Raw genomic sequence first — 16,490 nt, 5'->3', positions numbered from 1 at the left:
TCTGTCTTTGTCCGTGAGATGCCAGCACAGCAAAGGTTGAGGTGCCACCGACTGCCTCGCGTCCCTCGTGAAAGGTCAAAACTCCGGTGACCCCCGCGGTAGCTCAATTGGTATACAAAGCGAAGCCGCGAACGATGAACTCGCGATATTCAATGGTCTCCTGTATAAGACAACATTTGAAGTGCACTTACTTCACACATGGGAATATGCTCACTCGTTGTATCCACACTTTTCTCGTACAATTAACTTTTTAAAGACCGCACAAATATAGTTGTTACGGTATTTCGTGTCCTGTGCGTTTTTACTGTTATCTATTCGAATAGAACCAAGGAACGGAACACGTCCAAGTGACTTTCGACCATGTGGTGGAGTGGTAAAATCAGCTCGTGTGTGCAGGTGCTGGTTAGATGATTGCATCACAGGATCGAGAGAGAGAGGTTGCAGTGGCTTGGGGAGGTCGTCATCCAGCAGTGGATTGGCCATGGCTGATGATTTTAGTAGTATTGTTGTAGCATTATTAATGCTTTTCCATGAAGCACTTTCAGTTAACATTCCCTGTGGGCAATTATATTTGTGGCGATCAAAACAGTGCACGTCCACGTGGAAATGCGCGAAAAAACTGAGAAGTGGCGTTCCGGTCTCTGCATACCACTCTCAAACAGATGTCCGTCCTTCCCTTCAGCCCCTCTCACCACGACTTCTCACGGAGCAGGCTCACCAAAAAAACCAACACAGTACTTTTACTCGTTTTCTTCCCCACGGAAAAGTTCTCAACTATGTTCGGCCCACGTGATCTTTCATTATTCACTCGTGACCTCGTTACATCGCCACATCTTGCCAGCGCTTCGATCTCACGTGGCGAGGTCCTCCACACTTTCAACAAGCTGCCGCTGTCATCCCATGCTCTAGAGCGGTGGTTCTCAACCGGGGGGGGCGGACCCCTGGGGGCACTACGTGGCAATGTCCCAGGGGGTACACGTGAGGTCATTTATGAATGTGACATTATATCATACATGAGAGTCATTGGTGAATAATCACTCATGAAACTGCCAATATAAAATAACTATGATAACTTTAAATCCATATGGTAACCTAGAACGATATAAAATACATTTATTAACTCACTGATCCTAAACAATATGGTTTCTCAGAGAAAGCAGCGACCGAGAGAAAATGCCGTCATGCATGCAGAACGTCCGTTACATTTTTTGTTATTCGCTTGCAGTTATTGCTAATTTGGTGGATAACCTCAGAAAATGGACAAATGGTTAAAATATTGATCTTCATTATTCACACATTTATTTCTCAGAACCATGTTGTGTCAGACAAGGGGGTACTACTCGGTTGAAACAGAAGGAAGAGGCGGCCACAGAAATGTATCTGAAAGCACGTGATGCATTGACTATCTGTGTTCGATGGTAAGGCAAAGCCGCTGTGAGGATGAACTTCACCAGACTCAAGTTGCCTTGAGTCTTTGTGTTTATATTAAACATTAATAATTCGCTGGAAAGGTTGAATTTCAAAGGCAGTCAATTATTTTTTCTTGGAACATCTTTAATGACGTGTTTGTCTTTTTTTGACAGTCTCTCTACAACGTTATGATCCACTTCCAAATCCTCTGGGATGTTGGAAAAGCTCTTAACTAGCTTGATTTTGTCCACCACCTTCATTCGCCGTTGTGCTCGACTACTAACCTGCTCATTAAATCCGTGCATGGAGTAGTGACTGGAGGCGATCGGGAATCGGAATGCGTGATTTCCATGCAACTCTCCGGATGCGGATTGTTGACCAGGATCTCGACCGGATCACTGCGGCTCTTTTGTAGATTGAGGCACTGGGGTCTTAAGGTGAGCGGTCCACAACAGAAGCTGGTGCCGGTGATTGGGAATTGGGGATTCCACATCTTCATCACAGGTGTCAACAGGAAGTAAGATTGTACAGGTGATTAATGCAAGGGGTTATGGGAACGTAAATATCGGTGTTTGTAATGTTTTGTTGTTGTAACTTCCTGACCCGTCCCTACTGGACATAAAACAACATCATAGCTCATCGGATTCCTCCTGCAGTCTAAATAAAGATTCTGATTCTGAAATGAACGGACTGGAAAACCTGTACCTGTGTTACTGCAGAGGTCACAGTGCTGGACCAGTGGGAAGAGACGCTTTCTGGCATTTCAGTGCAGGTACTTGTGAGGTACGTGAGAGATATCATGGCAAGATCAAGCAAGTAACTTGGGATTCAGAGACAGAAGCCGACAGCGAGCTTTTGAGTGGAAGAGAGGAGGTTGGGCGGGTTGGGGCGTGTGTGCAGGACAGCGGGGGGGAGGCTGTAGAACCGGTGCATGACGAACACACACACTGCAGGGCTGCACACTCTCAACTCAACTATTTATATTTTGACAAATAAGGCCCACGACGCTTTATAGCCCTTTTCCAGAAGCAACCTGGCCACAAATGATAGGTCAACAAAGTGGCTTATCACGTGGAAATGTATAGAGCCAAATACTCTAAACGCATGTCGATTATAAATGTGGAGGGAAAAAATCGGAACACCCGGAGAAAAATCCACACGACCACAGAGAAAGAGAGACATGCAATCTCCTAATATTCAGGTGTCAGGGTCGGGATCGAACCCATAACCTCCTGTATACCAGGCAAGGGAGTTAACATCTCACCACCGCGGCACCCACTTGTTTTTATCTCAGTCCAAGGCACTCTGTTGACAAAAGATTGTCGACCTTGTACAAATCATCCACTTGTCTTCTTTTAAAGCGTTTCAACTATGATTGACAATTATTTCGCTTGTTTACCCAGGAAAGTCTCACCGAATCTCAACTCTTTTTCAGGAGGGCACTGCCAAGTGTTTAAAGTTGGGGACGGTGTTGTTGCTGCTGCTGCTTTGTGCGATTCCCAATTAAGCCATTTGCAGGTAATTTTTTCAACATTGGGATGTTTTAGTTAATACCGGTTACATTGTGTGTGTGTTTAGTTACGGGAGGAAACCGGAGACACCGGAGGAAGCCCGCGCAGAACAGAGAGATAACATTCAAACTCCACACAGAAGGGCCCGAGTCCAACTAAGATTGAAAGTTCGAATGCATTAGTTCGGTCAGTATGGAAAGGCGGGTCACTTGAATCCTCGAATAGTTATCTGCATCCCATCACATAAAGCGTCAATGCAATATTACCACTTTCCATCCCTCAACTCCCATAGCAGCCCTCGAGCACTACCAATGCCTGACCTGCAGGATAACCGCTGTAGTTGTAGTTCCAACTCTTCTTCCGTGGTCATCAGTTACCATGGCGACCGAGGAACAAGGCAAAGTCGGCCACCAGCGCAGCATGCAAAGGGCACAGTAGAATAACGATGGGACAATCAATCGCCTCCACTGTGGTGGCGGCGGCGGCGAGGCCGATGAGGATGGTGAAGCAAAGGGAATGCCGCTGCGGCAGGAGAGCGTGAGCCTCTGGCAGGGCAGGGCTGGACTCCCACTGTTTGAGCAGGGTCACGCGTGGGGTCCGTGGGTCGCATGGAGGGAGGTGGCAGAGATGCGCTAGGTGATTAAGGGGAGCTTTTTTGGAAGGAATTAGGAGAGCACCTCCGATTAACATGGTTGGCTACATATGGTGCGAAAGAAGTTCAACATAAGTGAATACAAGTGACGAAAGACAAGTGCTGGAAGGGAGAGGAACAGTCGCCACCTCCTTTCATGTGGCTTATGAAGAGCAACTATTAAGCGATTCCGTTCGAAGTGATTTGGCCCTTCAATTGTTGTGTCTGCGAGTTGGTGAATTGCAGTACACCCACTGATCCACCCACCACTCTATTCATAATTTTGTATTCGGGGCAGTGTGAAGTAATTCACTCCACGGTATCCCAATGTAGAACCACAGGGCTTGGGCAATTGTTGGCACCAGGTTTTGGCTACCTTCCCGCTTATTTGTGGTTTCCCGTGCCTCTAATTAATTCTCTCTCTGGCAGTGAACGAAAACTGTGTGCGTTGCATATTCTAAATTGTCCTTATCAATCCTATCTACACCAAAATGCATCTTCTGGTGTGGCTGCGATGTACGTAACGTGGTGTCACCTTCCACGGTCATCATCAACTCCGGTTAGCAGTCCTCAATCACATGATTGTGACATCGAGAAACGGTCGGGACGTTATAGTCTGCCTACACACTCACACAGTCACTCACTTACCCAATGACTCGCTCACTCACACACCCACCCACCCACTCATACACTTTACCCACTCGCTTGCTCACTCATCCACTCACTCAAACACTCACCGAGTAACTCAAACACGAATCCACTCACTCACCCATTCATCCACTCACCCATTCACTCACTCACATACTTATCCACTCACTCACCCATTCGCCCACTCACTCGCTCACTCACACAATCATCCACTCAATTATCCACTCACACACTCACTCACTAACACACCCACCGACAATTGCACTATCCCCCCCACTCACTCTTCCAATCACCTACTCACTCACATACTCTCACCCATTTACACACTCACTCGCTCACTCACACACTCACCCACTTCTTTACACACTCACACACAATTGCACTCACTCTCCCACCCACCCACTCACTCTTCCACTCACCTACTCACTCACACACTCACCCATTCACTCGCTCACTCCCACACTAATCCACTCACTCACTGAACTACTCATTCACATACTCACCCACACACTCACTCTCCCACTCACCTACTCGCTCACTTACCCACTTCCTCACACTATCTCTCACACACTCACACATACTCACTTACTCATTTGACCCACCGACTCACTCACACTTTTTTTGCGGTGTGCAGCAAATCTTAAACTCGGTGCCAATTACTGTCAGGATTTGTCATTGACGGCCAGTTCTGCAGTAGCTCCAAGTCCGATTTGTTCTGTGAAGCTGACGAAGAATCAACCTAATGTCTTCGTGACAGCCTATGTGCTACAACAAAAAGCCCAAATACCGAGCATCCAACGTATATACGTTGAACTTCTTTTGCACCGTACGTAGCCAACCGCGTTAATCGGAGGTGCTATTAAGAGATGACATTTGTAGAGGGCAGTTTGTTTATCAGGCGTCCGCCGCAGTAGGTAAACATTTCGGTAAACGTACGTGTCTCCGTCTTCGTCGGGTTTGGCTGCGATGGCGATGTCCGAGTGGGGGTGTTCGTGCGGAAGTGACGGTGGCCGGGGAGCGGCGAAGCCGGAGGAGGCCAAGAAGACCTTAACTGGCACGAGCGTGGGCACTATGGGCAAACCTGCACACATACCACGCACTTTTTAATCTTATTATTTACAAGCGTCATTCCCAACGAGACGTAATGATCTGGCCGAATTCACATCACGAAACTTTCCGCCTGCCATCTGTACGGCCAAAACGAAATTAAATTGTCGCGTGGTATACAAGCGTTTAATGCTCCAATGATGATTGTTTCAGCTCAACGGTGAGTTGGAGAACATTTCTCACGGCCAATCTCTAGCAATTAGACGTGCGATGTTTTATCTGGATACTATGCCAAGCATCTTCTGGTGGGACGAAACATTCTACGAGATGTCTAGAGGAAGACTACACGCGCTACAGCATCCAACGTTTCATGCACATGTACAACCATTTTGCCAATCCACTGCTGGATGAGGGCCTCCCAATGCGGTGCAGGCAGTGGAAGTTGTTTGACCATACTTCAATATGCTGGGAACACATTATAGTACATATATCACTCGTGAGTGAAAACATTCCCAAACTTTTTTTAAAATAGCATTTACTTTAAGGAGGGAAGTAAACACAGAAGGCACACCTTCCTGTCATGTTGTTAGTCATGTTTACATGAGCCATCTGATGTGATTGTTAATGTTGGTTCAATCATAATAACACAATAATAGCATATACTTGATGTGCAATTTAAACAAATGTGCATTCTGTCCTTACGCACGAACTGGTCTTATACAAATGCACGTCTTCATACTGACACCTAATGGGTCACTCACAACGCCAAGGCAACCTTCTTCACCTATTCCACTTAACGTACTACGGTTGTACATCGGGTTAGATTTTTTTTTTATCACAGTTGCTGAGTACAAGCCCAAAGGCCCAGAATGCTAAGCGGCTTGAAGCAAACCGTGCTATTACAGCCGTTATATATGGGAGTGAATGCATCTCTTAAATTGAGCAAGATGATTACAAGAAGTTGGCGAATTATACGATGGGAGTGGGTTCCAAAGGCGGTGGTTGTACAAAGCACGAACGAGGCAGAGCAGTAGACCTGGCAGTCAACTTTGGGTGGAAGAATTGAGTGACGTTCATGGGAAGATGAACCATGGCAGTAGCGATAGAAGAAGAATGAGGACTGACTCAGTGAATGCTGGATGATCATTCTGCCTGACTGCTTTGCATGCTGTACACTCAGTGTACAGCAAATCAGCTACAAGACCAAACTCAACATTATAGGAACATGTGTGTGCAATTCAGTACAGCTCTGTATACCTGCGAGACGTGGACATTAAACACTACTCACAGGGATAAGATATTGGAACTCGAAATGTATTGCTACAGAAGGATACTGCATCTAAGCTGAACCCAAAGAGTGACCAACGTAGAAGAAAAAGGTTGGACGTACAAGACGACCTGAAGATGCAGGCAGTTATGACACATTGAACCTATCTACGGGACTTTGCAGGAATTCATGTTCTTGGGTCTTTCGGTAGTCACGAAAGCTTTAAGTCAAGATTTATATATAGGATGTACAACAGGACAATTTAAAGTGTGCTGTTCGGAAAAATGGAAGGAACCGGAAAGAGAGGAAGACCTCACTGAGAATGGCTTAACGACGACAGTGGAGATTGGTCCCAGAAAGATGTTGCACTACTTGAGAATATTGGCACAAGACAGAGGAAAGTGGAAACAAATTAGGCAGTGTGCAGTGAACACCTAAGGGCTATCTGCCCATGGATCGTGATGATGATGATGATGACACTCAGTGTGAGCACTGCAGCACAAGCGACTCTGGACGCCAAGGTGGCCACCTACCCGAGTAGCGTGGCGGAGCGTAGCGCAACCCTCCAGCCGGCGTGGCCGGCGTCTTCCTCGGTAAGAGCCTGCGCCAATGTGCCGGCGCGGTGCGGCCCGGCGACAGGGCGGCCGTGCCGCTTGGGCCCGCCGAGCCCCCTTGGCGGTCGGCGACGACGTCCCGTGGGCCCGCGGGCCTCTGGTGGTCGGCGGTCCCCCGGGCTCCGCGCTTGTGTTCGGTGGGGTTTGTTCCGCTCGCATCCCTCAAGTCGTTGTCTGCCAAACGTCTTCTCTTGCGCAGCAGCGGGAGGGCGGCTTTGCGCTGGCGAGAGTCTGGAGCTTCCATCGCGGCCGCCGAAGACGGCTCGCTGCGGATGTCCGCCCCGGGCAGCATTTGGGTTTGAACGCTGTCGGCGGTGCCCGTGCTGGTGGCCCGTAGCCCGTCCGCGCGCAGTGGCGTGGCGTCATCCTCAGGTGACGACGTCCTAATTTGCGTTCCTTCGCGACGAGGTGGACCTTGACACCGCGCCCTCGCTCGCAGCGTCCTTCTCGCACCAACGGCGGCCTTTGATTTTCTCGTTTTGCCGGCTTTGTTCCCGACAGCGGAACCCCCCGTGGAAGGATCTCTGGCATGGGCGTCGTCCTCAGGAGCAGCAGGAGGAGGAGGCGGTTCCGGGGTTTGTTCGCTTGGCACCTCGTCGACCGGTCGTCGTCGTCGTCGCATCTCGCCGGCCCGTCCCGTTTCTCTGCGACGCCCCGAACGTCTTGCTGCCATTGTCCCAAGGAGTCCGAGTCCATCATTCGCGTTCGCCGGGCGCGGTTTGACTATTTTGAACGTCTAACATATTTACATTTCGTTCACAGTCTTTTAAAGACTGCACGCAAATACTTGCAAAGTGTTGGGCCTGGAATAACACAGCAATAGGGTCAGCAAAGGGGATGACGTTCAGCACACAACATAAGCAACGCCGTAATGCTGCAACTACAACATGAGCACACGTAGGCATCGTCAAGATTTTCTAACAAGTGCATTCACTCTAGTTACTCAGCCAATCATCCCTCTGGGATCAATAAAACGAGTGGCACTTTGTAGACAATTCATCCCGTGGATTTTGCACCACTTGCCTCAGGGCTGAGGACAGAATCGGAGCACCGCGTGAATGCTCACGGTGAGCAGCACATCCCTTGGGATTTGTGTTGACGGCACAAGCAAAACATTGCAACGCCGCGCACCGTTTAGCAACGCGTAAATTATCGGAATTTTTTTTCTTCTCGCGATCGATTCAACGTCACGAAATCGGTCGGGTATAAAGGCGGGCGCAGTTCCACAGTGCGAGGGCACGCTGCCAGGTTCGCAGTATGATCATTACCTCCTCGGCACTGCTCCAGTGCCACGAACTGCGGGAACGAATAACTCCACTGTCACCACCTGCACGTCGCGTGGTCCCCGGCAGGAACTTCGACGCGGTGGTCTCGGCGGAGCGAGAAGCTGACGCCGGCTGGCCGATGGCGCTTCAAGTGGAATTCCCCGTTCTCGGTGTTTTTTCTCTCTCCGTCGTCTCCAATGACAGCTCCGCTGGGCCGTTTCTGGGCGGAGCCTGCTGGCTGGGCACTTCCCACCCCCCCATTGCTGAACAATGCCGAATGATCACCCTCTCTTTGTGTTAATGCTTTGCCTGGTAGGATGGGGATGGTTTTGTTTTGAGTTTGGGTGATTTGTTTACTTTTTCTTGTACTTTGCATTGCTATCCTGTTTGTGTACTGTTTGTTGTTGGAACGTTCTTACCCCGTGTCCCTACTGGACCATCTGTGAAACAGAGCTTCATAGCTCATCGGATTCCTCCAGCAGTGTCAATAAATAGTCTGATTCTGATTGCATCCGATCTGCAGCAGAGCTCGCAAGCTCAGCAGCATTGAGTCTGGAGAGTGCTCGGGGATAGGACAGTGGTTGTGAGTGACCCCCTCCTACCCCTTTCCTTTTGAGACAACGAAAATATGTATTTTATTGATATTTACCAGAGAAAAAACGTTGCGTGTTTATTTATTTATTATCATTATTGTAGGGCCCTATTTAAAAAGGCTGACATTCAGGACCGCGATGGCGTAGATACTGGAATCAGTCTACAACTGCTGTGAACCCCTCTCTATCCACGAGGGTTGACACGCGTGATGCTGGTGGTGGTGGTGTGGAATTCAGGAGTGCGACTCCTGGGGAGACGCACGTGTTTCATAACCACGCCGCAGTTATCATTTCAGCACTCTGGGAGTATATCGCGAGCCACAGCACTCCCCATGGTTGCACTCCCGTGATTTTTAATGGCGCTCACGGTCGACTCGTTTAGACAGACATGTAACATGCCAGACAGACATGTAACATGTCAGACAAACATGTAACATGTCAGACAAACATGTCACATGTCAGACAGACATGTAACATGCCAGACAGACATGTAACATGCCAGACAAACATGTAACATGTCAGACAGACATGTCACATGTCAGACAGACATGTTACATGCCAGACAGACATGTAACATGTCAGACAGACATGTAACATGCCAGACAGACATGTCACATGTCAGACAAACAGGTAACATGTCAGACAGACATGTCACATGTCAGACAGACATATCACATGTCAGACAGACATGTAACATGCCAGACAGACATGTAACATGCCAGACAGACATGTAACATGTCAGACAAACATGTAACATGTCAGACAAACATGTCACATGTCAGACAGACATGTAACATGCCAGACAGACATGTAACATGCCAGACAAACATGTAACATGTCAGACAGACATGTCACATGTCAGACAGACATGTAACATGCCAGACAGACATGTAACATGTCAGACATGTAACATGCCAGACAGACATGTCACATGTCAGACAAACAGGTAACATGTCAGACAGACATGTCACATGTCAGACAGACATCTAAGATGTCAGACAGACATGTCACATGTCAGACAGACATGTAACATGTCAGACAGACATGTCACATGTCAGACAGACATGTCACATGCCAGACAGACATGTAACATGCCAGACAAACATGTAACATGTCAGACAGACATGTCACATGTCAGACAGACATGTCACATGTCAGACAGACATATCACATGTCAGACAGACATGTAACATGCCAGACAGACATGTACCATGTCAGACAGACATGTCACATGTCAGACAGATATGTAACATGTCAGACAGACATGTCACATGTCAGACAGACATGTCACATTCCATACAGACATGTAACATGCCAGACAAACATGTGACATGTCAGACAGACATGTAACATATCAGACAGACATGTCACATGTCAGACAGACATGTAACATGTCACACAAACATGTCACATGTCAGACAGAAATGTCACATGCCATACAGACATGTAACATGCCAGACAAACATGTCACATGTCAGACAAACGTGTAACATGTCAGACAGACGTGTAACATGTCAGACAGACATGTAACATGTCAGACAAACACGTTACATGTCAGACAAACATGTAACATGTCAGACAAACATGTCACATGTCAGACAAACGTGTAACATGTCAGACAGACGTGTAACATGTCAGACAGACATGTAACATGTCAGACAAACACGTCACATGTCAGACAAACATGTAACATGTCAGACAAACATGTCACATGTCAGACAGACATGTAACATATCAGACAGACATGTCACATGTCAGAAAAACATGTCACATGCCATACAGACATGTCACATGTCAACAGCTGACCCAAGGAAGCAAAAGTCTGGAACATATCGGATATTAGGAGGAAGCCAAACCACACAAACTAATCTTGCAAAGGCAAACTCCGGGGGGCACCCGTAACCAGCCAAGTGTCAAGAGCCTTTCTCCGGGGTATGGTCCTCGAAATAAACCATCAGTGTCGAGTCTTGCAGAGGCAAAGGCTCTGTGTTGCTAAGTGTTGAGTTCTGCGCTGACAGACTCCGAGTATCGCTTGAAAGTTTTATTCTACATTTTTCCTTATGTTTGGAGTCGCTTGCAGAGTCAAGGACTGCGAGAAGTTGCACTGTACCAGGCTATAAGAATTGTGAGAGGCTAAGAGGTGTGCGAAGGCATTTTCATATAATACTGTGATCAGCTAAGACGTGTGAGAAGTTAAGTGGAGATTGGAGTTATCCACTAATATCGAGAATGCATGAAATGTTGTCCAAGCTATAGGCTGGAAAAGTTATGTTGTCCAAGTGACAGATATTCTGATGATAAGAGTTTTGATGAATTTTGGAGAGTGAGCGAGGAGCAGTGATGAGCACAGCAGGAGTGCTCCTGAGGGAGGGGGCACCAAAGATGCTTGAGCGAAGCAAGCTGCTGTTGACAAGGAATGAGGAGCAACGTGGCCACAGACCATTCCGACTGCTGATCGAGCCTGGCGTGCAGATAGCCTGCGAACGTGCAGGAGCTAACGGCTAACCACGAGCGTGCTGACTCGGAAGCCCCGAGCACCCTCCAGCGTGGGTCGAGCTTGATGCACAAAGAACCGTGCCTGGTGCCAAGGGGGTGATGCGCTGCCACCTAGCAGACGAGCTGCGAGTGCTACCTGGCGACGTGGCCACAGTGCACCCCTCTGCAGACTGACCCAACGGTGAGCCACCAGCGTGCCGACTCGACAGCCACTCCAGTTGTGGACGGAGCCTGACGGGCACGCAGCCCGAGCGGATCACACGCCGTGTGCCGACACACACCCGCCCACCCAACGCACCCTGCTGGGGACCTGAGGTATTTTCGGTACAAAGGAACGCGGCTATCGCAAGCCTCCCACAGCTCCCGGGACCCCAGAGCCACAGCTATCAGTATTGGACCTCGTGGTGACTGCCCCTCTAACATACACACACACGACGCGCATATCGGTAGGAATAAGGTTGTTCCGCGGTGTGTTTCGCATAGGGTTGCCATCCAAGGTGGTGTGTTAAGTATTAACCGGTCGTTAAGAAGCATTGTTCTGTCCCTTAAGTTGCATGAATACGGTCGTTAGAAGTATTTTAGTATAATCTAGATTTGAAGCTTTCGTGACTACAGGAATCCATACTCTTTGGTTCCTTCGGTAAAGTCACGTGGGTATATTATTTAAAAGACAACGCAATACTGTCAGAGCATGTTTTTTTTAAATATACATAGGTATATTATACCTACATGACTTTACCGAAAGAACCAAAGACTATAGTATTTTAGTCATTTGTTTATTTTAATCGCATAATCTTACCAATTACTTCATTGATGTTCTACTAGCCATTTTGGCGTCCTCTGGTCTAACACTGTTTGAGACTCGGCTCTAAAGAAAGCTGTCTCTGGTGTGTCAGAGCATGTTTTTTTTGCATGTTAACCACAAGTATATGTGGTTAATGCAGACATGATTCCTTGCAAAGGTTTCAGTGTGGTGTTTTAACATCTTAATACCAACTGTTTTATTCCCAGAAAAGGGAAAACCCTTATTCTCATGAAAAGTATCTACTTTGCGAATCTATATGCTAGCATTTATACTATTGTTTTGAGATATTTATTTTAATCGCGTAATCTTACCAATTAATTCGTTGATGTCCCTTTTACCATTGGGCACACATTTCTGTATCATGTTTCCATATGAATATTGCCATTTGTAGGTGTTTTCCTGTCATTGTGCATTGCCGCGTTACCATGAGAAATTAGCCTATTGTTCTATTGCCCTGTTTAACAACGTAACCATAAGACTTGACCATCGATGTGTTTATTTGTACGGATCGATGAGGACAATATTTGCATGAGTACTGGTGTGGTAATTTAGATGCTAAGAGTGTTTGCATATTAGAGTGTTTTTAGATATTAAACTTGCTTAATACAGAAGAGTCTGAGTGGTTCCTTCCTAAGTTCATGCATAATTATCTTAATTATAAGAACTGTATCCTGTGGCGAGAGCTGAATCCTGAGACCGGAAATAATGACAATAAAATCATAATCAGTAAATGTTCAGGCAAGAATCAGTAAATGTTTAAGCGAGAATCATAATCTGTAAAGTTAAAGGGAAAATGATTGTATTGTCACGATTGGTAATACGTCTCATAGACAAGAGCAAGCATCACACACACACACAGTAATCATAAATATAATCACTCACACACAATACACCCCCTAGACAACGAAAGAGCCACCAATAATACATATAACAACACACACACATTGGTCAGCATACAAACAAACACATTAATAATACAACAACCGCCATTCGCCACTAAGTGGTGGTGACGTCACCACGACGCTTGTGCCAGGCCATGTGCACCTTGAGGCCACGTGAAGGGTCGAACGCCCGCTGGCAGGAGGTCACGGGGCAGACCCAGGTGCCACGGGTCGACTGACCGAGATGACCGAGATGACGTAATATTTTACACACATTTAATCACACATATAATTGATCACACTTTTACACCTAATGAACATAAATTAACATTAATTCACACACATTTCATTATTATAATGTTTTGCCTAATTTGCATAATTTCATAATTTTTCATATTTTTATTTTTTTCTCATAACAATATATACAACAATTCTTCGCAAGTAATTAACATAGAGCCTCATATCACCATGGACTGATAATTATCGATCTCAGGTTGGTAATGTAAAGTTGCTCTGTTCCAGTCCGGGTTATTTATTCTTGTTCTTGATGCAGCAATATGACGGACTTGCCTCTTGTGCGCCGTTTTTTGATGTTGTGGTTCTTTCATGCAGCCCGTGCTGCTGCAGTGACTGCGGTCCCTGGCTTGTTGAGTTGCACGATGTTCAGTTGTTCTTCAACCCGTGCTGCTGCATTGAATGTGTGGTCTTTGGTTTATCGAGATGCACGTTTTTCAGTAGTTTACTTAGCCCGTAATTCAGCAGTGAATGTGCGGTCCCCGGCTTGTCTAGATGCACGCTGATCAGGATTTTCCTCAGCCCGTGCTGCTGCAGTGACTGTGCGGTTTCTGGCTTGCCTTGATGCACGCTGATCTGCAGTTTTCTCAGCATTTGCTTCTGCAGCGGTAACTTGGCAGTCTCTGGCTTGTCTCCATGCACGCTGCTTGAGAGTTTCCTCAGCACTGGCTGCAGCAGTAACTGTGTACATGCCCTGTCAACCTGATTATAAAACTTCTAAATAATAAATAAAGGTGAGACACACTATCCATGTGTAGGGGTGTTAGAAAGAGAGCCGTTATGCATGGCAGCTTATGGGAAACAAACACAGTGGGCGGGGCTACGTGAGTGCACGGGGGGGGGGGGGTGCTCTCAACGACGTCCGCACCAGGCAGCCCGGGGCCCCACCCCTCAGCGGGGGTGGAGTATAAAGGGGGATGTGTCAGAGGGCTCGGGGGAGAATGTTAAAGCTAAACCAGTGAAGACCGAAGATCGTCTAGCTAGAGCCCTGGACTCCCCTGGGACGCCGCCCTTGTCAGGGCCGCGCAGGACCGAGCCAGCGGCGTGGTCCCGAGAACCAGAGCTAGTGCTCTGGGACTCCGGGTACCGTAGCCCGACTTACCAGTGTCGGGCCAGACAGCCTCCCCTAGCCCGTTAGTGGAGGACTAGGAGGTAGGTCAGAGATAGCTAGCAGTGTATTCCCAGCTAGCCGGGTGAGGGGGCCGATACCCCCTCTAGTATTGTATGTCCACAGTTGTGACTACTTGTACGGAATAAATACGTGTGCCTCACCAACGGTGTCCAAGAGTCATCAACGGTACTTCATCTGGTGTCAGAACAACTACGAACATGGACACGCGCCGGACAGCTCGAGCCGGAGTACCGCAGGTGGAGGACACCGCTGAAATTGTCGAGCCCGAGACGGCTCAACAAGACATCGTGCAGCCGGGGCCGGACGCATTCTTACCGGGGCATCAGGATGAAGAGGAGCCGCCATCAGAAGGGCTGAGGCTGGCTCACGCGAGGCTGGCGGAGCTGCTTTACGCCGCTGCCGCCACACTCGAACACATCACGCGGCTGGGGGCTGGTGGACCACCACGGGGCGAGGAGAACCGACGTCCGATGCGCCTTCCCGCCATCTCAACGGATTCAAACTTTGAATCTCCCGCCATCGCCGCAGCAGCTGCTGAGGGCGTGGCCGGCCTGAACCTCGGGTCCAACATCGCTCTCGCTGGGGCTGCCGCGTCACCGCCAGCGGAGGGAGCGTCATCACGGCTGCGACAGGCGATACCATCTGCCGTTCGCGCCGAAGCGCAGCCGAGTTACGGGGACAGCAGCCTGCGAGCTTCCATGGCGACCGCTGCGCTGCACCAACGGCTGCCTCCGCTCAAAGAGTTTGTTGGCGCGGAGGGCGACTGGGGCGGCTTCCAGCGACGCTTCCTCGCCCACCAAGAAATGGCACGGTGGTCGGATGCTGAGGCTCTCTGCGCGCTGCCGGTGCTCCTCGACAGCGACGCACTCGCCGCCCTTACATCGGCGCCGAGGGAGAAGCGCTCCACGCTACAGATGGCGCTGCAGTTGCTGGCCGGGGTCTACGGACCTTCAGCGGAATGCAGGCAGCAGTTTTACGATCGCCAGCGGGGTGCAAAGGAGTCGCCCCTGGCGTACAGGACGAGTCTCCTGGCACTGGCGAAGATGGCCTTCCCTCGAATGGACGACGATGGCGTGGACGCCATGGTCACAGAAAAAATCCTCCTGCTGGCAGACGACCTGGACATCGCCGTCGTTGCACAGGAGGACACGGAGATGAGTTCCCTCCAGGCTGCGCGGCTCCTCCACGCCAACCTGCTGTCACAGCGTCGGAAAGTCAGCAGGGTAGCGGCCGGGCGTGCGGTGGCTGCAGCCACCCTCCCGGCGGAGGAGGTTTACGCCGTCGACCGTCAACGGCAGCAGGGGACGGGAGCACGGTCGGGCCGGGATGGGTCGAGCCGCTTCGACCGTCCGTCATCGCCGCCGGCGCTCCCGCGTTGCTTCAACTGCGGCATCCGGGGCCATGTCGCCTCGGGGTGCCGCTCTCCTCGGCAGCGCGGGACGACGCCTCGACAGGACGCCGGCCCTCCTCCTCCCAAGCTCCATCAACATAATCCGGCGAGTTTCGCGGCACCCCTCATGTTTGGCCCAAGCACACACTCGTCACACACTCGCACACCGCAACGAACGGGGGGCCGACATTGCGCTGCGACGGGCCAACACGCACCACTATGGGGACTCAAATCGAACCCAGGCAGTGGTCCATGTTGGCCCATCGCGTTGTGGCCGCGTCGTCGGGGTCGTCCGCCGTGGTGGGACACATTGACGGGGTGGAGGTACGCATCCTGGTCGATACGGGGGCATCGGCGACCATCATTTCCGAACTCATTTACAATATTCTACCTGTCCAGAGCCGTCCTTTACTGCCGGTTAACGTCCCATTCTATGCTGCTAACGGGGGCTCTCTTGGCATCATTGGACAGATTCGAGCGCAAATTTGTATCGGGGATATCAAATT

The 16,490-nt window shown here is 49.3% G+C and overlaps 1 protein-coding gene across 7 annotated transcripts in view; it reads right to left on the bottom strand.

Moving 5' to 3' along the window:
* Nucleotides 1-8,615, bottom strand: part of LOC144728674 (uncharacterized) — a 28,585-nt gene extending 19,970 nt beyond the window's left edge. For 4 of the 7 annotated variants that reach the window (XR_013587551.1, XR_013587552.1, XM_078608266.1 and 1 more), the window contains exons 1-3: nt 8,397-8,615; nt 7,048-7,931; nt 5,137-5,281 (exon numbers count right to left, since the gene is read on the bottom strand). Coding sequence is in view for 5 of the 7 variants with exons in the window: in XM_078608266.1 (XP_078464392.1) it covers nt 5,137-5,281; nt 7,048-7,801 (899 nt within the window). In the remaining 2 variants the exon portion in view is untranslated. The other 3 variants (XM_078608262.1, XM_078608264.1, XM_078608263.1) reach the window with 3 other exon arrangements.
* Between the last annotated feature and the right edge of the window lie 7,875 nt (nt 8,616-16,490).

The sequence above is a fragment of the Lampetra planeri genome, chromosome 29, assembly GCF_965212315.1.
Source record: "Lampetra planeri chromosome 29, kcLamPlan1.2.h2, whole genome shotgun sequence".
Lineage (NCBI taxonomy): Eukaryota > Metazoa > Chordata > Hyperoartia > Petromyzontiformes > Petromyzontidae > Lampetra > Lampetra planeri.
This window is presented reverse-complemented; position numbering and strand designations above follow the sequence as displayed.